Source organism: Odocoileus virginianus, chromosome 3, assembly GCF_023699985.2.
Source record: "Odocoileus virginianus isolate 20LAN1187 ecotype Illinois chromosome 3, Ovbor_1.2, whole genome shotgun sequence".
Lineage (NCBI taxonomy): Eukaryota > Metazoa > Chordata > Mammalia > Artiodactyla > Cervidae > Odocoileus > Odocoileus virginianus.
In genome coordinates this window covers 64,220,160-64,239,443 of record NC_069676.1, presented here as the reverse complement: position 1 = coordinate 64,239,443, position 19,284 = coordinate 64,220,160, and the positions used below count along the sequence as shown (strand labels likewise).

The window sequence follows — 19,284 nt, the reverse complement described above, 5'->3', positions numbered from 1 at the left end:
TTGGATCAGCATCTGGGCACACTAGCACATAATGTAGGAGTTGGATGATGCCTGTTTGGGGTATCTGAATGCATTCACTCACAGTTTAAATGTAAAGCCAATGTAACATCTGTTTTGAAAAGTGTGGTTCTGCTGTTTGTTGTGCAGTGGCCTCTGAGCACTCACTGGCAGTTTCATAGCTGTCATGAAAAAACTGATTACCTACCTTAAGTGGTCATCTTTAACCTAGTTCTGAGAATGGGCCACTATAACTTCTCAAAAATTGTAGGTAAACATTCTGTGAACATATACTTGTTCCCATAGATGGAAAAAAGGGGGTCCGTTTTGGAAGGGTGGGTGATGAAAATGGTTAAGAAGCATGGGTTACAGGTTAAATTAAATAATGTTAGTTATTTGATTTAACTCCTGCAGTGCCTACAGCATTTGGCCATATGATTATTCAAGTTTTTATTCATTACCATAAAGCAATGTGAATATATTTGGTGTTTGCAATGAAAATTCAGTATTTTTATAATTCTAATAAATTTTCCTTCTTGTTGAGCAGATGGGAATGACACTGTGACAGAGTCTCCAGATCCTCTTTGGCGTTGCTATCAAGTTGTAAGCATACTCCTTCCTACTTTATTAGCCTGATTCACTTGTATGTTTCCTTGGAAGCAAGTTACATTATAAGTCTTGTTCACAGTTGATTATTTCTAATTCATAAAATAAAAAAAGAAAAGAATTTGACTCTTAAATAGGGATGCTTTAATTAATTAAAAAAACTTATATAGATGCACTATTTTGTTAGAAATATCCAAAAAGTGATATTTTACTCCACACAATCACTCTACAAAATGTCTCCTGGCCATAAAATTAGAAAAAAGAGTGAATTAATTCAAGGATAGTGAATTAACATTACATATCAAGGAAGACTTTGATCATCATCAGAGAAATGGCATGCCTTGAATTGACGTGGTGGGATGGGGGCCATCCCAACCAAAAATATTATGCAAATCAAAGTGTGCTTGCTTAAACTTAGGCCTCCTAATATCTTTTTCCAACCCAATTGTATCCTCCTATTGAGAAGTTTTGAGGCCACTACTGAGTCTTTCTATATGTAATCCTCCCCATTTGTTGCTGGTGTTTAGTCACTAGGTCTTGTCCAATTCTTTGTAACCCCATGGATGGTAACCTGCAGGCTCCTCTGTCCATGAAATTTTCCAAGCAAGAATATTGGGGTGGGTTGCCATTTCCTTCTCCGGGGAATCTTCCACACCCAGAGATCAAACCCATGTCTTCTGCTTGGCAGGCAGATTCTTTACCAATGAGCCACTTATGAAGCCCTGATCCTCCCCATATGATGACTTTTTAAGGTCCTAAGGTCTTGAACAACATTGTGATTCTGTAGGATATTCTTTTACATAGTTTGAGAAAAAATATAAGGAGCTGTAGTCTCATGATGTTCATTAAAGTCTGATCTTTGTAGTAAGTTAGAAGAATTTACCAATAGAATATTTTCTTTTGGCTCACTTGGTTAAAAAACTTTTCCTTTTACTGTGTGCAAGTAACTGTTAGAAGCAACAAACAAAAAGAGTTTAGGTATGAGAGTGATCCTGATTGCAAGTGGTGAGAAATTGCAACATGGCCATTGTAAGAGAAAGTCAAGCTCAGGAGAAGTGGAGTTATTTAGTGTGAGATCAAATGGCTTTATGTTGCATACGTTACTGACAATGATAACACTACCATACAGGAATGATATAAAAGATTTTAGCCACTCTCACCAATCAGCTATGGGCACTGATTGATCTGATGAATATGGATAGAATTTGTTTATATCTATTAAATAGCAGAACTGCCACTGTGTAAATGACTGTAATATTGTTATACAGCTAGATTTACGTTGGATTTTAAAAAAAAGAAACAAATATTCTGAATGGTGGGAATTTTTTTTTTTTTTTTACCTTTAGGACAGGTATGTTTAGCAACAAGTAGAATCATTACAGAAGCAAGTCCACAATAGGAAGTAGCAAAATTGTGGGCTTTTTGTGTCTTGACTCTGAAGATGTCAGTGTCTCCCAGGTATCCTGAAAACCAAGGAGCATATATTTTGTCCTAGTAGTAAATCAATTTCCTGAACTCCACCTTAAAGAGAGAATTGAACAAATACATGAAGATGTATAAGAAAAGATGTTCTTTGCTGCTATTTATAATCATAAAAATATTTCAAATAACCTTAATACTCAAAATAGGGATTAATTAATTAGTCAATTAAACATGCCCACTTATTGCTATTAACAATTGTTGGCACCACAGTGTACTTACTGACATGAAAAGACAGTGTCAATTGATAAGTGGAAAACTAACTTTTAAAATAATGCAGGGACTTCCCTGGAAGCCCAGTGGGTAAGACTCCACACTTCCAATGCAGGGGTTTGCAGGTTCCATTCCTGGCTGGGGAACTAAGATCCCACGGGTTGTGCAGTACAGCCGAACAAATGTGTATATATATATTTAAAAACATCAGAACTAAAAAATATATCAGAACTAAAAAATGTGTCAAACTTACATGAGAAAAAATTTTTTTTGTTTTACTGTCATAGGAATAGTATATATGGGAATACCTTATTCACTTTTCAAAGTATTTATAATTTATATATTATAAAACAGGCTCATTTGAAATGTACAGTTTGAGTTTTGACAAATGTATACACCTCTATAAATACCATCACAAGCAAGATATACATTTCCACCATCCCCAAATATATTTGAATTTTAAATTGTCTTAGAATTTCACCGTATGATTATAACTTCAGATCATTTGGTCTCACCCCTCCTGATAAAGAACTAGCCAAATGTTAATAAATGTATCTGGGTAATTTATTTTAGGAAGTGTGTTCTACCCGTAATTCTAATAATATGGTTTTATTCTGTCATTTTTTATCTTGTTTTTGATCTGCTGATGCTTCTTTAGGGGCTGGTACAAGGTCCTTGGATGAGCACCAACCAGGGAGTCTCCACTGGAATCTCTGTTGCTCTTTTGGTAGTATTGCTCATGTTTGTGGTATTCTGGATCAAAAAAAGTAAGTCACCCCAGGACTGTGCTCACAGGAGTGTTCTTGAGCCAAACTACTTGTAGCCCTACATTCTATATGATTTTCATTTCACATAACTTCCTTGGTTCTTACCTTGTTGTTTTTTATTTTTTTTTTAATTTTTTATTTTTCATTTATTTTTATTAGTTGGAGGCTAATTACTTTACAGCATTGCAGTGGTTTTTGTCATACATTGAATTAGCCATGGATTTACATGTATTCCCCATCCCGGTCCCCCCTCCCACCTCCCTCTCCACCCCATCCCTCTGGGTCCTCCCAGTGCACCAGGCCTGAGCACTTGTCTCATGCATCCAACCTGGGCTGGTGATCTGTTTCACCCTAGATATACATGTTTCGATGCTGTTCTCTTGAAACATCCCACCCCCGGGTTCTCCCATAGAGTCCACAAGTCTGTTCTATACATCTGAGTCTCTTTTTCTTTTTTTGCATATAGGGTTATCGTTACCATCTTTCTAAATTCCATATATATGTGTTAGTATACTGTAATGGTCTTTATCTTTCTGGCTTACTTCGCTCTGTATAATGGGCTCCAGATTCACCCATCTCATTAGAACTGATTCAAATAAATTCTTTTTAACGGCTGAGTAATATTCCATGGTGTATATGTACCCTTATCTTCCCATTGAAGAGAAACATGATACTTAAGTTCTCCACGGGAGAAATTAAATATGGAGAATTAAGGATTGGTTAGGTAGAGTTGGGGTTTGGATATCAACAAGCCAGTGTAATATACAAGATTTGTTCACTCCTCCTTTTCCCCTTCCTTTAATAACCAATTTTTGTTCCTATAGTGGGTGAAATTGCTGAGAGTTTTACAACACCCACTTAACAGAGGAACCAAATGAGCCATTAGAAGGATACATGATTTCAGGACTAAGAAGAGAACAAAGGGTTTCTCAAGGCAGCCACCCAGGGCCTCCTGGTGCCCTTCCACCAGTGTGCGTGCGCGCGTGTGTGTGTGTGCGTGTGCGTGCGTGTGTGCGCATGTGTGTGTGTGTGCGTGTGTGCGCGCGTGAGTGCGTGCGTGTGTGTGCGTGTGTAAAACCTGTCATCTATAGGAGAAACACAACCTCCCATTTTTTTGCAATGAAATATGATTATATTAAAGTAAGCTAGGTCATGTGGGTGAATGCATTAAACCTAATAATCACAAGATACTTTCCACTGAGGGGTTTATTTGACTCCTAGAGATTCAAGAAAAGTTATCTGGAGTTATCAGGGTAGAGCCCAGATTGATTTGTTCCCCCTCATTTTAAAAATATTCTTTCCTCGCAATTAATTTTTTCAGTGTCTGATATCTGTACCTATTTTTCTCATAGTAAGGTAATAACGGTAATAATATACTTATTGGGAAAAAAATCTCATGAACTCTTTAGCTTATATGTTTAATTTTCTCTTCATTTCTTATCCAATTTAGAATATCTTTGCCTGGATAACAAGGTGGAGCTACTACGGTAAGTTTGAGAGAGTTAGTGTCAATGCCTTTTGGTATTCTTATTCTATTAAAAATAAGGAAAATGCCTCTGCCTCTCTCCTCTTTTCCTTCTGAGTTCTCCATTTTGTACTATGGATTCTGAAAAATCTAGCATATAGAGGATTTCCATTGCTGTCCAACCTTCCAGTGATGATTTTAGTGATGTGATGAGAACACAGGTCTGTGTTTTCTGCAAATGTCCTAGAACTGTACAGAAACAGCACCTGAAACCAGACCTTTTAGAGCAAGAGAACTAAACCAGATTTTGTTTCATGGGCCATTTGAGTGGGTTGTTTGATTTATTTGATTTCATTCATTGCTTTGTTTATTGCATGTCTATTGAATCCCTATTATATTCCAAAGAGATGAGCAGAACAGACTGAAAACATGTAGATAAATGAGCAGGGCACTTATAGAACTTCTGGAGAAATACCATAGGGAATACAGAGCAGGGCTATAGGCTATGTGAGTGAGCCCCAAAGGAGCAGAAGGCAGCTCTGCAAAGATCTGGAGGAGGACATCTCCAGGCTGAAGACCCACAAAGCTGGAATATGCCTCCAGTTCTCCATGGTCCCACCATCCCATATTGTTCCATACCCAGCCTGGTATGCTCAATTACATTAGTTGTGTGGCCTCAAAAGCATTTGAATTTACAGCTGTGTAAATCTACCCCACTTCCCAATAAAAAGTTAAATCCTCTTTGTATGCATCCCTGTAGTCATTTGCCCAAACACCTGCAAAGGTGGGAAACCACTATCTACTTCCAAATCCAAATAGCCTACTTCATCTGGTCCAGCTTGGGCTTTAGGCAAAGTCCTTCTTTGATAAAATCCATCCCTCTTAAGCCACCATCCATTATTCCTAGTTCTCTTTCACTGGATGTTTGTACACAGTCTTTCCTATACTTAAGTTAATCACATGAGCCAGTCCACAGAACATGCCTTGAACAATGACCAACATATTGCAACTGTTCCATAAATGTTGACCTTTATTATTGTAGGCATGCCCTTCACATCAATAAACCTGTGAGAGAGGCACTAGTATTAGCCTTAGTTTACAGTTTGGAAAACAGGTTTAGAGATGTTAAGTGATATCAAAAGTCACATCACACAGCAGTTAAAAGACTCCGAGTGTAGATCTCCTAGAGTCCAAACCTCAGACTTATAGAAGTTTTTGACTATCTGCTTCCAAAAATGGAAGAAAAATAAATACTCCCTATAGGCAGAAAAGAATGGAAAATAGCATCCTCTTAGTCCTTTCACTGTTTAGATTTTTTAAATTTTCACTTTTTATCCCTTAATTAGAAAAGAAAATATTTATTGTAGAAAATACCTTATAACACACACAAAAAACCAAAATAAAACAAAGCTGAGCATTTCCTCAACATGTAATTTTGGGGGCAGCTATTAATTTATCACATTGACTTATTTTGAACCACAGACACCTAAACTGTTTCCACACATATGTGACTAATCTGTTTAAAGATCAGAGCTGAGTGAAGATTCAGTGCATTTAATACCATTTCTAGGCAGGCTTAGGTAATGAAAATAGTGACTGCATACAAGTTCTAAGAAAGTAGCTGTATCAAAGCCTCACAAATTACCTTTTGATTACCCTTGATGTGTGAGTGTACAAGCTATAAAAATCATCTAACACATAGCTTTCCCATTTTGACTGTTAAGACACAGTAAGATTTTTGACTCCATGATCTATTACACACTTAGATGAAGCAATGCTCTTTTATTATATCCAGTATGCTCTGATATTTTTTATGCTGATATATATTTATCTTAAATATAGACATAGATCACTAAATGGATTTAATTTAGCCTTCTCTAAAGGGTCACAGTCTTCATTCAGAAAAACACCAACCAAACCATTCCCTGGCCATCTTTGTGAATGTGCATCCTGGTTTAGTACTTCATCTTGATATCTGATATTTCTCTTCTTACATTTTCAATTTTTGTTTTCTGTTACATAAGTCTCTTGAAGGAGACCAGTCTGAGATTTTGAAATGACTGTTGAGGATTTCTATCACTTTATTAAACAGACTTTCCTAAAACTTCATATTCAGAAAATCTGGAAGCCTCTATTGACTTCATAGGCTGTCTGGATGATGCTCTAGGAAATGCAAATACCCAGTATTGCCTGAACATAAAGAACTGTGCTGCTCATCCTTGAGAAGTGCTTATCTCTTAATCATGTTATTCTTTCTGCAGTGTGATTCCCTTGAAGGAGTCTCACGTTGGAGCTTTGAAACATGGAGCTCTGAAGCCTATCCAAGGAGAAGATAATGCCTACATTATTGATGACTCTCACTAAGTCGTGGGCCCAGATTCTAAGGCATTATGTAGAAGACAGTGCCCAGATATCACCATGTCAGAATCCCTCAAGTAGCAGGACAATTTTTCCATCAGTTTCTGATGACATTCCACGGAGTCAAGAACATTGGGTAGAGTGAGTCTAGATCATCTGTGCACAGTCAACCTCTGTCACACAGTCCTAATTTTTTTACTAAAACTGAATCAATCTTTCTGGTCATTGCAGAAATCTCTCTAAAACATGAAAGGTACACTTCAGAATTGTACATTCTCTTTAGACCCTATGAATCCTGTTATCCATCGAGAATTCTCATTGAGGACACAGAAAACACACTTTGACCTTGGTTAATAAAGCTGTGGAGAGGAGCTGACCATAACTTAAAATCAGCAAATTTAATTTGGTACTTAAAGGACTTAACATGGAAGCATTTCATGATTTTTTTAAATTGACTCCAAATGTTATATTCCTTAGGACATCAAGGGTTTCAAATCATGGGAGTGTACAGGTTTCTATTTACCCATTGGAAAATAGAAGTGAATGTGATTTTGCCATTATAGGTAGATCCAGTTTCTCAGGGCTCTGGAAATAGAAGGTGTTAAGTGCTTTCCCTGGGACCAGAATGGTATTTTAGCAGTTAGAAGAAGGAAGGGTAGTGAGTGGTCCTTGGAGACACCAGGGTAAGAAAATCAATTGTCATGTGATTTACACTGTTTCTGCTGCATTGGTGCTACAATTCTAGGTGTTTATGTAGACAATTGGTAGGCTCTGATGGAATTTTTAGAATGAGGCAAGGCAGAAATAAATACAAGGAAAGAAAAGAGGGAAGGAGTAATAAAAGAGGCTTTCTGTTTGGGAAAAGCCAGTTTGCGAATATAATAGTCTTCTTTGATCATGTTACCAGTTTCCACCAAAAGGCTAAAACATCCTCAAACCACTTCAGTTCTTAAAATTATATTGGAAAGATAAAGGGTCTTTTCCATATATAATCAATTCCTGTCTTATATCTTTTGCACAACTCAATTAAATTTTTGTTTTTTCCAGAAGAGTTCGTCAAAGACAAAAAGTAAAGCTGGTTTTAGTCACTTTGAAGTATTTTTGCATGAACAGTTAAGAAGGCTGGAAATTAATTTCACTTTGCATAAACCCTGAAATAACTCATTCTTGAGGTTTTTGTTTTTGGTTTCGGTGGGGGGAAGGGTAGTGGTGTTCAGAGCTGCTCACACCAAAGTGGTCCATGAGGGCTGGAAGGTTGTTTTTGAAGGCAATGTTTTTTAAACTTCTGCAGAGTTGTAGAAAATTAATAGGACCTCTGAATAAAGGTTATGTGGGCAATGAAGAGGTGATGCTAGTGGTAAAGAACCTATCTGCCAATGCAGAAGACATAAGAGACGTGGGTTCAATCCCTGGGTTGGGAACATACTCTGGAGGAAGGCATGGCAATCAACTCCAGTATTCTTGCCAGAAGAATCCCATGGACAGAGGAGCCTGGTGGGCTAGAGTCCATAGTGTTGCAAAGAGTCAGACATGACTGAAGTAACTTAACAACATGTATGCATGGGCAATGAAGATGGCTAAACATTGCAGACTAGTTTTCGTAAATGGAACCACACTGATCTGGTTTAAAAAATTATGTTCCAACTACGATGTTTGGTTTTTTTTTTAATTCAAGACAACATGCACAAACATGGAGATGTCAAATTAAAGCCCAGATTTGTAACTTGTCTGGAAACATTGGGCAACATCCATATGCAGCCAGAGCCCCATTAGATGGCACCACATCCCTCAGGCCTTGCCTTGCCTGCAGCCTCATGTTTGTTACCTGCTTTGTTACTTGTGGGGCTTTGAATTTATGATTTGTGCTCCCTTCTCCAAGTCCTTCCTAAAGTTTGTGATGGCACATTACAAGTTCTGGAAATCTGCTTAACTTTGTTTAATCCAGCATTTCCAAAATTTGTTGGAATGCCGTGAGCACAGTGACTACTGGCATACCCAGTAGCATTCTAGGAAACAAGACCTGGGGCATGGGAGAAGGCAGGTGGTACTCAGAATTAGAGACAGGCCCTGAGCTCTCATCCTAAAGTGCACCAGGAACGTTGGATGACATTAGAGTAAATCATAGTATATTTTAAAATGAAGTATAGTTGATTTACAATGTGTGTTTTTTTTTTTTTGCATCCATGAGAGTTATTCCCACACTTACATGGGTGTACGGTGGTAATTTCAATGACATGATATTTGTGGAAAAATGAAAGTGAAAATCACTTCAGAAATACAATGGTTTTTCTTCTGTTTATAAAGTTTCTTGTGATAGGAAATCTAGCATCAGTGCTCAATAAAGAATTTCAGTGGTATTGCATTCACAGGTTTCTCATTATATGGTCCCTCTTATTATTTTTCTGAATAACAGTTCTGTTTTAGAAAAATTCATATGGGTAATTTGGCTATCATTTTATGCTATAGAAAAATTTGACAATAACTGAGGGGGAGAATCGATTAGAGGGAAGGAAGGGGAGGTATTTAACACTAAGTTAACATTAATTTCTTTCCTTTAAAAATGCCAGTTAAAGAGAATGTATTAATTATTTTTTTTTTTAGACCATTGAAATTCCATTTTCTCCTGTTGGTCTAGGGACATTAAGACACTGGTATAATTAAAACCATATATTTGAACTTAGGAAATGTTGCTCTTCTTTAAAAGCAGAAGAATCAGTTTTTCACTGATGGCTGTGAAGAAAATTTTGTCAGTCCTTGAAAGCATGAGGGACTCCTCATCACAAGTTTCATTTGTATGCACACTCATTAACTGAACACATTTTTGTTTTCATTTTCTAAAGTGACATATTTTCTTATCCTCACCATTTACTTGAGGCCAGGCATCTTCAACTTGCTGTGGGCTCTCAGGACAAGGGCAAATGAGTCCAGATTTGAGAGTCAAGGTGCCTGACGCTCCTCTAGGTACCGAGGTGGAGCAGGGTACAGCCCTGAACTCCAGTTCCCAAGGAGCTCCATTCAGTGGGAAAGAAACCCCAACACCATCTGCTCTGGTACTGATGATGAGAAGGAAAAAGCATAACACACTGCTGCTGCCGCTGCTGCTAAGTCACTTCAGTCGTGTCCGACTCTGTGCGACCCCATAGACGGCAGCCCACCAGGCTCCCCCGTCCCTGGGATTTTCCAGGCAAGAACACTGGAGTGGGTTGCCATTTCCTTCTCCAATGCAGGAAAGTGAAAAGTGAAAGTGAAGTTGCTCAGTTGTGTCCGACTCTTAGCAACCCGATGGACTACAGCCTACCAGGCTCCTCTGTCCATGGGATTTTCCACTGACAGAGCTGAATTTCTCAAACATGGCATTTGGGTCCAAATAATGCATTGTGGGAAGGCACTGTGCAAGCATTATAGGATTGCTTATCAACATACCTGGCCTCTATTTGCTAGAGAATATTTGTGCGCTGCCCCCCCAACCCCCCCCCAACATAGTGACACCTGCAAATGTCTGTAGACACTACCAATGTCTCCTTAGAGGAAATAACACCCTTGGTTAAAAACTGCTAAGACAGAGGATCCTTGGAGGGCATGGGGATGTGGGGAATTACTGTAGCTTTAACTGGGTTGGTCAGGAGCTGCCTCTCGGGAAGTAGGGACTTTGAGTTGAAACCCAAGTAATGTGTGGGTGGCAGACGTGTGGAAGAAATCCAGCAAGTGCAAAGGCCCTGAGATAGGAAGAGCGTGTATATGACGAGGGAGAAAGTAAGGTGCACTCCACTGTGGCTGAGGCAGAGTGAGTGAGGAAGACTGCAAAGAAATGAAGCGGCAGAAACGTGTGCTGTTTCAGGTGCTGATGCAAAGGGCTGTGTAAACGTATACGAGGAGAATCCCATTCTTGAAAATGGAAGCATTTTTGCTATCAAGGGTTAAACCAGCAGATTATACTTTAACATTTATTAGTGTGCTTCAGTGATACTGTCCTAAGTTCAGATATAAAAATCCACTTTGGTTGGGGTGATGGGAGAGTACGTGTGGAAAGAGAGGGTAGGGTCCTGGCAGTGAGGTGCTTTCCATAGAGCTGTGTGAGGGCATCCAGGCCTAGGTAGGTGGGTCCTGAAATAAGAAGGCCAAAGTTTGAGACCCAGAAGCAGTAAACCTGCTCTTCCCAAAACAGCTTTGAATCAGTGGAGTGGACCAGGTACTGCCTTCAGTTAGCCCACAATGGACTTTTAAAATAGTTATGTCTTTTAACATGCAATTTTAGAAAACAGTGCTTCAAAACTCTGATTTTGTGGACATCACTTAGGATGACTACAATTTTAAAGTTAACCTAAAACAACTTGAGTGAACAAAGGCAAAAGGACAATGTGAGTATGGCAAAAGTTATGTAGATGTCTGAAGTCAGAGAGGCAATGAGTTAGATCAACTGGGAGCTCATTAACATACGGATTCCTGGTCTCTGCTCCTAGAGATTCTGATTCAGTAAGAGAGATGAGACCTAGGACATTGTTTTTGTTTGTTTAAATTACAGAATATAAGTGTCTACAAATTATTTTACATTTTTACACAAACATTCAGATTTCATGAAAGAATATACGGAAGTAGAGCATGCAATAATCCTTTATGTCTACTTTATTTGAACAGTAAATTTCAGGAAATGGATATTAACCCTTTATATTTAGACTGAGTGGGTATTCTGATGGACTTTAGAAGGTAAAAGAAATTTCTCTGAGTCCCTAAAATTTAGGAACTCCCTAACAATGTAGGGCAAGCATATTTTCTCTGGTTTTCAGAGCCTAGCTTTGCAGAATTATTTCTTCTAGATTCCTAGCACTCTGTAGAAGGAATAACAGTTTACCCTTTGTTCTCTGTCACTCAAAGTCTTTTTGCAGTTGGTTGTGGGCAGCTTTGAGGGAGGAAGTCTTAGGACACAAAGCTTCTCTAGACTTTGTTTCTTCTTTGACTCTTGATTACATCAGATTATCTGAAGAAGTAAGACAAAGTCATTGCCGCACCTACTGCAAAGGTAGTGACAGCTGAGAAAAATTCAAAATTTAGTAGCATTGGTGTAGAATGTGAGCAGGGTGGATATGGGGCTGCAAGAGGAATAATCTAGCACTAGAATTCCCAAGGATCTAACTGTAAACTTCCCTTGGCCATTCTCAAAGAACCTAAGAAGCTTCACAACTCTGTTGGTGCTTTTGGTGATCCAAATATCCCCTAATTTTTTTTTTCCACACACAGCCACCAGTGTAATCGAAGGAGCCAGGTCTGATTGTGCTATGGGAGCTGAACATCCTCCCACTGCTCCCCAGTGGGCACAAGTCCCTGCTCCATCACAAGCCCCTCACAGTTTCTCCCTTGTCCACTTCATGCAGCCCCTCCATGCGGTGCTCCAGCAGACAGAAATGCCTCAATACCCCCTCTCCACTCTGTAGGTCAACATGTCCTGGGGAGAGGCTTGTCACCTGTCTCTCCACCAGGCATGCCCTCCCTCAAGGTTCATCTCAGCCTTGGCCTCTTCACACTTTCTCACCTCATCCCTGTAGACAGAGTGCATCCCCTCCCCTGAACCCTTCTGTACAGCCCATTGCAGACTCTCCGTGAATAATATGAAGCACCTCCCATGTGCCAGGCATGGTGCCAGCGCCTAGCTCAGGTCCCTCTGCAGGAGGCTGGCACCCCACCTAGCTTGTGTGGCACCTAGGGGTGAATTACAGAGAGGCCCCCTCCTCCTTCTGGCTGACAGAGCCCTGGAGCCAAGGCAGAGATGTGTCAAATAGAGTCTCTACAAACTGTCACCATAAATAGTGACCCTGTAACCTGGTCCTGTGGATGAGAGGTGTTCAGATTGATGACACTTTTTATACTGAGCTCTTTGAGAGAAGTGTATGTAGTTTCCCAGCATCCAGTTTACACAATACTTATTCATAACAATTAGTGAATAGGATAGAATAGACTGAAATAATGTTCCCTAGAAACTTCTTGTGTGTGCTGGGGCTGGGATGAGAGTGGAAGAGTGTCTCAAAACTAGAAACTACCCCTCTTTATGACTGACTGGGGTGTAGGAATTTGTGTGAATTCCACTGGACTCTGAGACTAGTCATTTTCAACCTTGATTGCACATTAGAATCACCTGGGAAGCCATGCCCTGACCAGACAAATTAGGATCTCAGCAGAGGGGGGGCCCAGGTAGTATTAGTCTTTTCAGTCTCCCCAGATGATTTCAATGTGTAGTTGAGGTTGACTGGAAAAGGGAGATGACAGCGTATTTTCTTATTGTGTGTGTGAAGCCCTCTAGAAAAGCCTGAAAGATACAAACCAAACAGGAGTGCTTCAACACCGGTCCGGTCCGGGGCAGGTGAGCCACCAAATGGGGAGAGGGCAGGGCGCCGGCGACAGCAGGTCTGTCCTCCATCTGGCTTCCTGGGCAATGGTGTGATGCTGGTGCAGCCCTGGGAACGAGAAGCCTGGATGCTGCCATGCTTTTGTAAGGCTTCTCAGGAAGCTGGCCCACAGCTGTCTGCTTTGACCGTCCCTGGGCCTCCGAAGAACTAAATGTTTTCTTCTAGCAGTTGTAGAAACAAGCAACGAAGAAAGTCCCCTTTGGCCTGTGAGGAAGTGCTCTAAGGTAACCATCAGTGTTTTGTGCTGTCGACTGCTGAGATGGGATGTGCTCTGTCTGGCAGTTTCTGCACCTGCTGGAGCCTAAAAATACTTGGGCTATGAATGATTCACATATTTCTCAATAGACTTTATTTTTTAGAGCAGTTTCAAGGTCGCAGCAAAACTGAGCGGGAAGTCCAGGGAGTTCCCATATGCCTGCCTCCCTCTCCCCAAAATACACAGCCTCCCCACCATCTGCATCTTTCCCAAGCCTTGTACATTTGGTACAATTGATGAACCAATATTGACACATCATTATCAACTGAAGTCCACAGTTTACATTGGGGTTCACTTTGTGAGATGTATTCTACAGGTTTGGACAAGTGTATCATTACATGTATCCACCATTACAGTATCATGCAGAATGGTTTAACTACCCTAAAAATCCCCTAGGCTTCACTCATTCATTTGTTCCTCACCACAAACCTGTGATAATTACTAACCTTTTAATTTTCTCTATTGTTTTACCTTTCCAAGATTTTGTGTAGTTGGATATAGAGTATAAAGCCTTTTCAGGTTGACTTCTTTCACTTAGCCATATGCTTTTCAGTTTCCTTTGTTTCTTTTTGGGGCTTCATAGCATATTTCTTTTTTGTGTGTGAATAATATTTTATAGTTTAAATATACCACAGTTTGTTCTTAGACCTGTTGAAGGATATTTTGGTGGCTTCCAATCTTGGCCGCTATGAATAAAGCTGCTATAAACATTCATGTTCAGGTTAATGAACATGTTTGAGGGACTGTATGGAAAGTGTTTAGTGTTGTAAAACATTACAAACGTGTCTTCCAAAATTGCTAAATAGCAAAATAGCATTTTTTCTTCCTATGAACAATGAATGAGAGCTCCTGTTGCTTCACATCCTTGCCAGCAATTGGTGGTAGATTATAATGATTCTAATAGGTTTGGTCACCTGATATGAAGAGCCTACTCATAGGAAAAGACCCTGATGCTGGGATAGACTGAAGGCAGGAGGAGAAGGGAACAACAGAGGATGAGATGGTTGGATGGCATCACCGGCTCACTGGACGTGAGTTTGAGCAAACTCTGGGAGATGGTGAAGGACAGGGAAATGTGGCAGGCTGCAGTCCATATGGCCACAAAAAGTCGGACATGACTTGGCGACTGAATAACAACAATAGGTATGTAGTGGTGTCTCGTTTTGGTTGTTGTTGTTTTGTTTGTTTATTTGTTTATTAGCTGTGCTGGGTCTTCATTGCTGTGTGCAGGCTTTTCCTAGTTGCAGCGAGTGGGGGTATGCTCTAGCTGCAGTTCATGAGCTCCTCATCGTGGCGATTTCTTGTTGCAGAGCATGGTCTCTACAGCATGCAGACTTCAGTAGTTGTGGACATGAGTTTAGTTGCCCCATGGCTTGTGGAATCTTTCTGGACCAGGGATCAAACCTGTGTCCCTACACTGGCAGGTAAATTCTTAACCACTGGACCCTCAAGGATGCCCTCTCATTGTTTTAATTAGCATTCCCAGTAACACATGATATTAAACATGTTTTTCTGTGTTTCTTTGCCTTCTTTTTATCTTCTTTGGTGACGTGTCTATTTTGATCTTTTGACCATTTTTTAATGCGGTTGTTCATTTTCTTATTGTTGAGTTTTAAGCATTCTTGCATATTTTACATTAGAGAGATAGAAACGTGTGTGCTCAGTCATGTCTGATTCTTTGTAATCCCAGGGACTATATAGCCTGCTAGGCTTCTCTGTCTATGGAATTTTCCAGGCAATAATAATGGAGTGGGGTGCCATTGCATACTCCAAGGATCTTCTTGACCCAGATATCGAAACCAAACTCTCTTGTATCTTGGAAATTGGCAGGTGGATTCTTTACCACTGGCACTGCCTGGGAAGCCCAATATGTTACATTATAGTCCTTTATCACATATGTTTTTTGCAAGTGTTTTCTCCTAATCTCCAGCTTGTCTTCTCATTCTCTTGACAGTGTCTTTCACAGAGTAGAAGTCCTTAATTTTAATGAAGTCCAGCTTACCATTTTTTCTTTCATGGGTCATGTCTTTGGTATTGTACCTAAAAATCCATTGTCATATACAAGGTCATCTAGATTTTCTCCTGTGTTACAATCTAGGTTTTACATTTGGGAGTGTGATCCATGTCAGGTATAGGGTCTGCATCTAGATTCTTTTTTCTTTTTTTATGTAGAGATCCAGTTATTCCAGCACCATTTATTGAAAAAAACTGTCATTTGTCCATTGAATTCCCTTTGCTCCTTTGCCAAAGATAATTTGACTTTATTTGTGTTTTTCTTTCTTGGCTCTCTATTCTGTCCCAGAGATGTATTTTTCTATTCTCTGGCCAGCAGCATACTGTCTTGATTCCTATAGCTTTATAATAAATCTTGAAGTTGGGTAAATTCAATCTTCTTACTTTGTTGTTCAATATTATGTTGTCATAATAAAGGACAGAAACAGTATAGACCTAACAGAAGCAGAGATATTAAGAAGAGATGGCAACAGTACACAGAACTACACAAAAAAGGTCTTTATGACCCAGATAACCTCGATGGTGTGATCACTTACCTAGAGCCAGCCATCCTGGAATGCTAAGTCAAGGGGACCTAGGAAGCATCACTACGAACAAAGCTAGTGGAGGTGATGGAATTCCAGTTGAGCTATTTCAAATCGTAAAAGATGATGCTGTGAAAAGGCTGCACTTTATATGCCAGGCAAACTTGGAAAACTCAACAGTGGCCACAGGACTGGAAAAGGTCAGTTTTCATTCCAATCCCAAAGAAAGGCAATGCCAAAGATTGCTCAAACTACCACACAATTGCACTCATCTCACATGCTAACAAACTAATGCTCAAAATTCCCCAAGCCAGGCTTCAACAGTACATGAACCACGAACTTCGAGATGTTCAAGCTGGTTTTAGAAAAGGCAGAGGAACCAGAGATCAAATTGCCAACATCAATTGGATCATCGAAAAAGTAAGAGAGTTTCAGAAAAGTACCTGCTTCTGCTTTAATGACTATGCCAAAGCCTTTGACTGAGTATATCACAACAAACTGTGGAAAATTCTTAAGAGATGGGCATACCAGACCACCTTACCTGCATCCTGAGAAATCTGTATAAAGGTCAAGAAGCAACAGTTAGAACTGGGCATGGAACAACAGACTGGTTCCAAATTGGGAAAGGAGTACATCAAGGCTATATATTGTCACCCTGCTTATTTAACTTATATGCAGAGTATATCATGAGAAATGCTGGAATGGATGAAGCACAAGGTGGAATCAAGATTGACGGGAGAAATATCAGAAACCTCAGATATGCCGATGACACCACTCTTATGGCAGATAGCGAAGAACTAAAGAGCCTCTTGATGAAAGTGAAATAGGAGAGTGAAAAAGTTGTCTTAAAACTCAACAGTCAGTGGTCTGGTCCTATCACGTCATGGCAAATAGATGGGGAAACAGTGGAAACAGTGGCTGACTTTCTTTTGGGGGGTTCCAAAATCGCTGCAGATGGTGACTGCAACCATGAAATTAAAAGACACTTACTCCTTGGAAGAAAAGTTATGACCAACCTAGACAGCATATTAAAAAGCAGAGACATTACTTTGCCAACAAAGGTCCATCTAGTCAAGGCTATGGTTTTTCTAGTAGTCATGTATGGATGTGAGAGTTGGACTATAAAGAAAACTGAGCACTGAAGAATTGATGCTTTTGAACTGTGGTGTTGGAGAAGACTCTTGAGAGTCCCTTGGACTGCAAGGAGATCCAACCGGCCCATCCTAAAAGAAATCAGTCCTGAATATTCATTGGAAGGACTGATGCTGAAGCTGAAGCTCCAATACTTTGGCCACTTGATGTGAAGAACTGACTCATTTGAAAAGACCCTGATGCTGGGAATGATTGAGGGCAGGAGGAGAAGGGGACGACAGAGAATGAGATGGTTGGATGACATCACTGACTCGATGGACATGAGTTTGAGTGAGCTCCAGGAGTTGGTGATGGACAGGGAAGCCTGGCGTGCTGCAGTTCATGGGATTGCAAAGAGTCAGACACGACTAAGCAACTGCACTGATCCTGAGTCTTTTACATTTCCATATACACTTTGGATTCAGTTTGTTATTATCAATAAAATAACTTTCTGGGATTTTTATTGAAATTGCATTGAGTCTAAATCAAGTTGAGAGGAACTGACATCTTAACAGTATTGGGCTTCCTGATCCATGAACATGGAACAGATCTCTGTTTATATAATTCTTTCTTTTCAGAGTATTGTAGCATCCTCATGTTGAACTTACACATATTTTGTTAGGCTTATGCCTAAGTATTTCTGTGTTTGTTAATATAAGTGGTGTTTTATTTTTTTTTTTCAATTCTTAATTTTTCATTGCAGTTATATAGGAAAACAACAGACTTTGGACATTAATGTTGTATCCTATAACCTTGATTTAATTGCTTATTAGTTTAAGGAATTATTTGATCACTTCTTTGGAATTTTCTATATGGGCTATCATATGATATGTGAACAAAGAGAGATTTGCTTTTCTACTGAATCTGTATACCCTTTATTTTCTCTTTTTGTCTTTCTGCATTAGCGTGAATATCCAGTATGATGTTGAAAAGAAGAGCAGATAACCTTACCTTGTTTCTTATCTTAATGGAAAAGCACTACATTCAGGTTTTGAACAAAAGCCATGACTATGAGAACTTTATAAGATATCTTCATATGTGCACAATGACAGTCTCATGTATATCTCTAGCCTTCTGCTTTTTGTTGGAATCATCTCCTCTGCCTGTGAGCATGAAAAAGGCTCTTAACAATTTTCCCTTGACCATTTGATGCTTTAACCATATCTAGCTACCCCCTTCCTCTTTCCTTTATATCTGAGCCAGCTTTTCTATCCCAAATGTCCACTTTCCTGCCTCCCATTTACTTTTAAGCTAATGCACCTAGCTTCTGGCTCTACTCCTCCACTGAAGCTATCAAGCAAAAGTTCAGTCTAAGTGCAGTGGTTATTTCTCAACTCTTACCACTTCTGACCTCTTTGTAGCATTTGACCCCACTGACCAAGCCATGCTTCTCACTAGTCTCTCTTCCCTTTTCCTTTCAGGAGGTGGTGCCATTTATCCTGATTTTCTTCCTACCCTTATGCATTTGTTGTTCCTACCTGTGGCTGGATCCTCTTTATCTAATTTGCAAAATGTTAGTACCCCCAGAACTCAATCCACTGCTTGCTTCTTTCTTGTTACCTTCTCCCTCTTTGCTGGAGATCTCTGAATCTCTATTACAGTCATATCTCTCTCCTGAGCTTTAGGCCCAGTTGTCAGCTGCTGACTGGGCTTTTCCAGCTCTATTGGGCTTATCTGTGTGTGTCTATTTCTAAGTCTTCTATTTTTTAATTGAGATAATGGTAACATATCACTATATTAACTTCAGGTGTACAAGATAATGACTCAATATTTCTATATATTGCAAAATGGCATACACAGAAAAGATTTCTTTCTTGTGATGAGGACTTTTAGGGTCTACTCTCTTAACAGTTTTCAAATATGCTGTACAATATTATTAACTGTAGCCACCATGCTTTACTTTATATCTCCAGAGCTTAATTATTTTGTAACTGGAAGTGTGTATTGCATCTTTTTCACTTTTACCCCTTTCTTCTGTCCCTTAACCCCCATGTCTGGTAACCACCAATCTTCTCTGTATCTATGAGCTTTCCTGTTGTTTAATTTTATATAAATGATATCATACTTTGTCTTTCTC

At 39.6% G+C, this 19,284-nt stretch overlaps 1 protein-coding gene across 2 annotated transcripts in view; it reads left to right on the top strand.

Annotated features, from left to right (window-relative positions):
• Positions 1-9,247, top strand: part of HAVCR1 (hepatitis A virus cellular receptor 1) — a 39,025-nt gene extending 29,778 nt beyond the window's left edge. For both annotated transcript variants that reach the window (XM_070465694.1, XM_020898238.2), the window contains 4 exons: positions 545-600; positions 2,954-3,062; positions 4,513-4,549; positions 6,789-9,247. In XM_070465694.1, coding sequence (XP_070321795.1) covers positions 545-600; positions 2,954-3,062; positions 4,513-4,549; positions 6,789-6,891 — 305 coding nt within the window. In that variant the 3' untranslated portion in view covers positions 6,892-9,247. The remainder of the gene's footprint in view (positions 1-544; positions 601-2,953; positions 3,063-4,512; positions 4,550-6,788) is intronic.
• Positions 9,248-19,284: the final 10,037 nt, after the last annotated feature.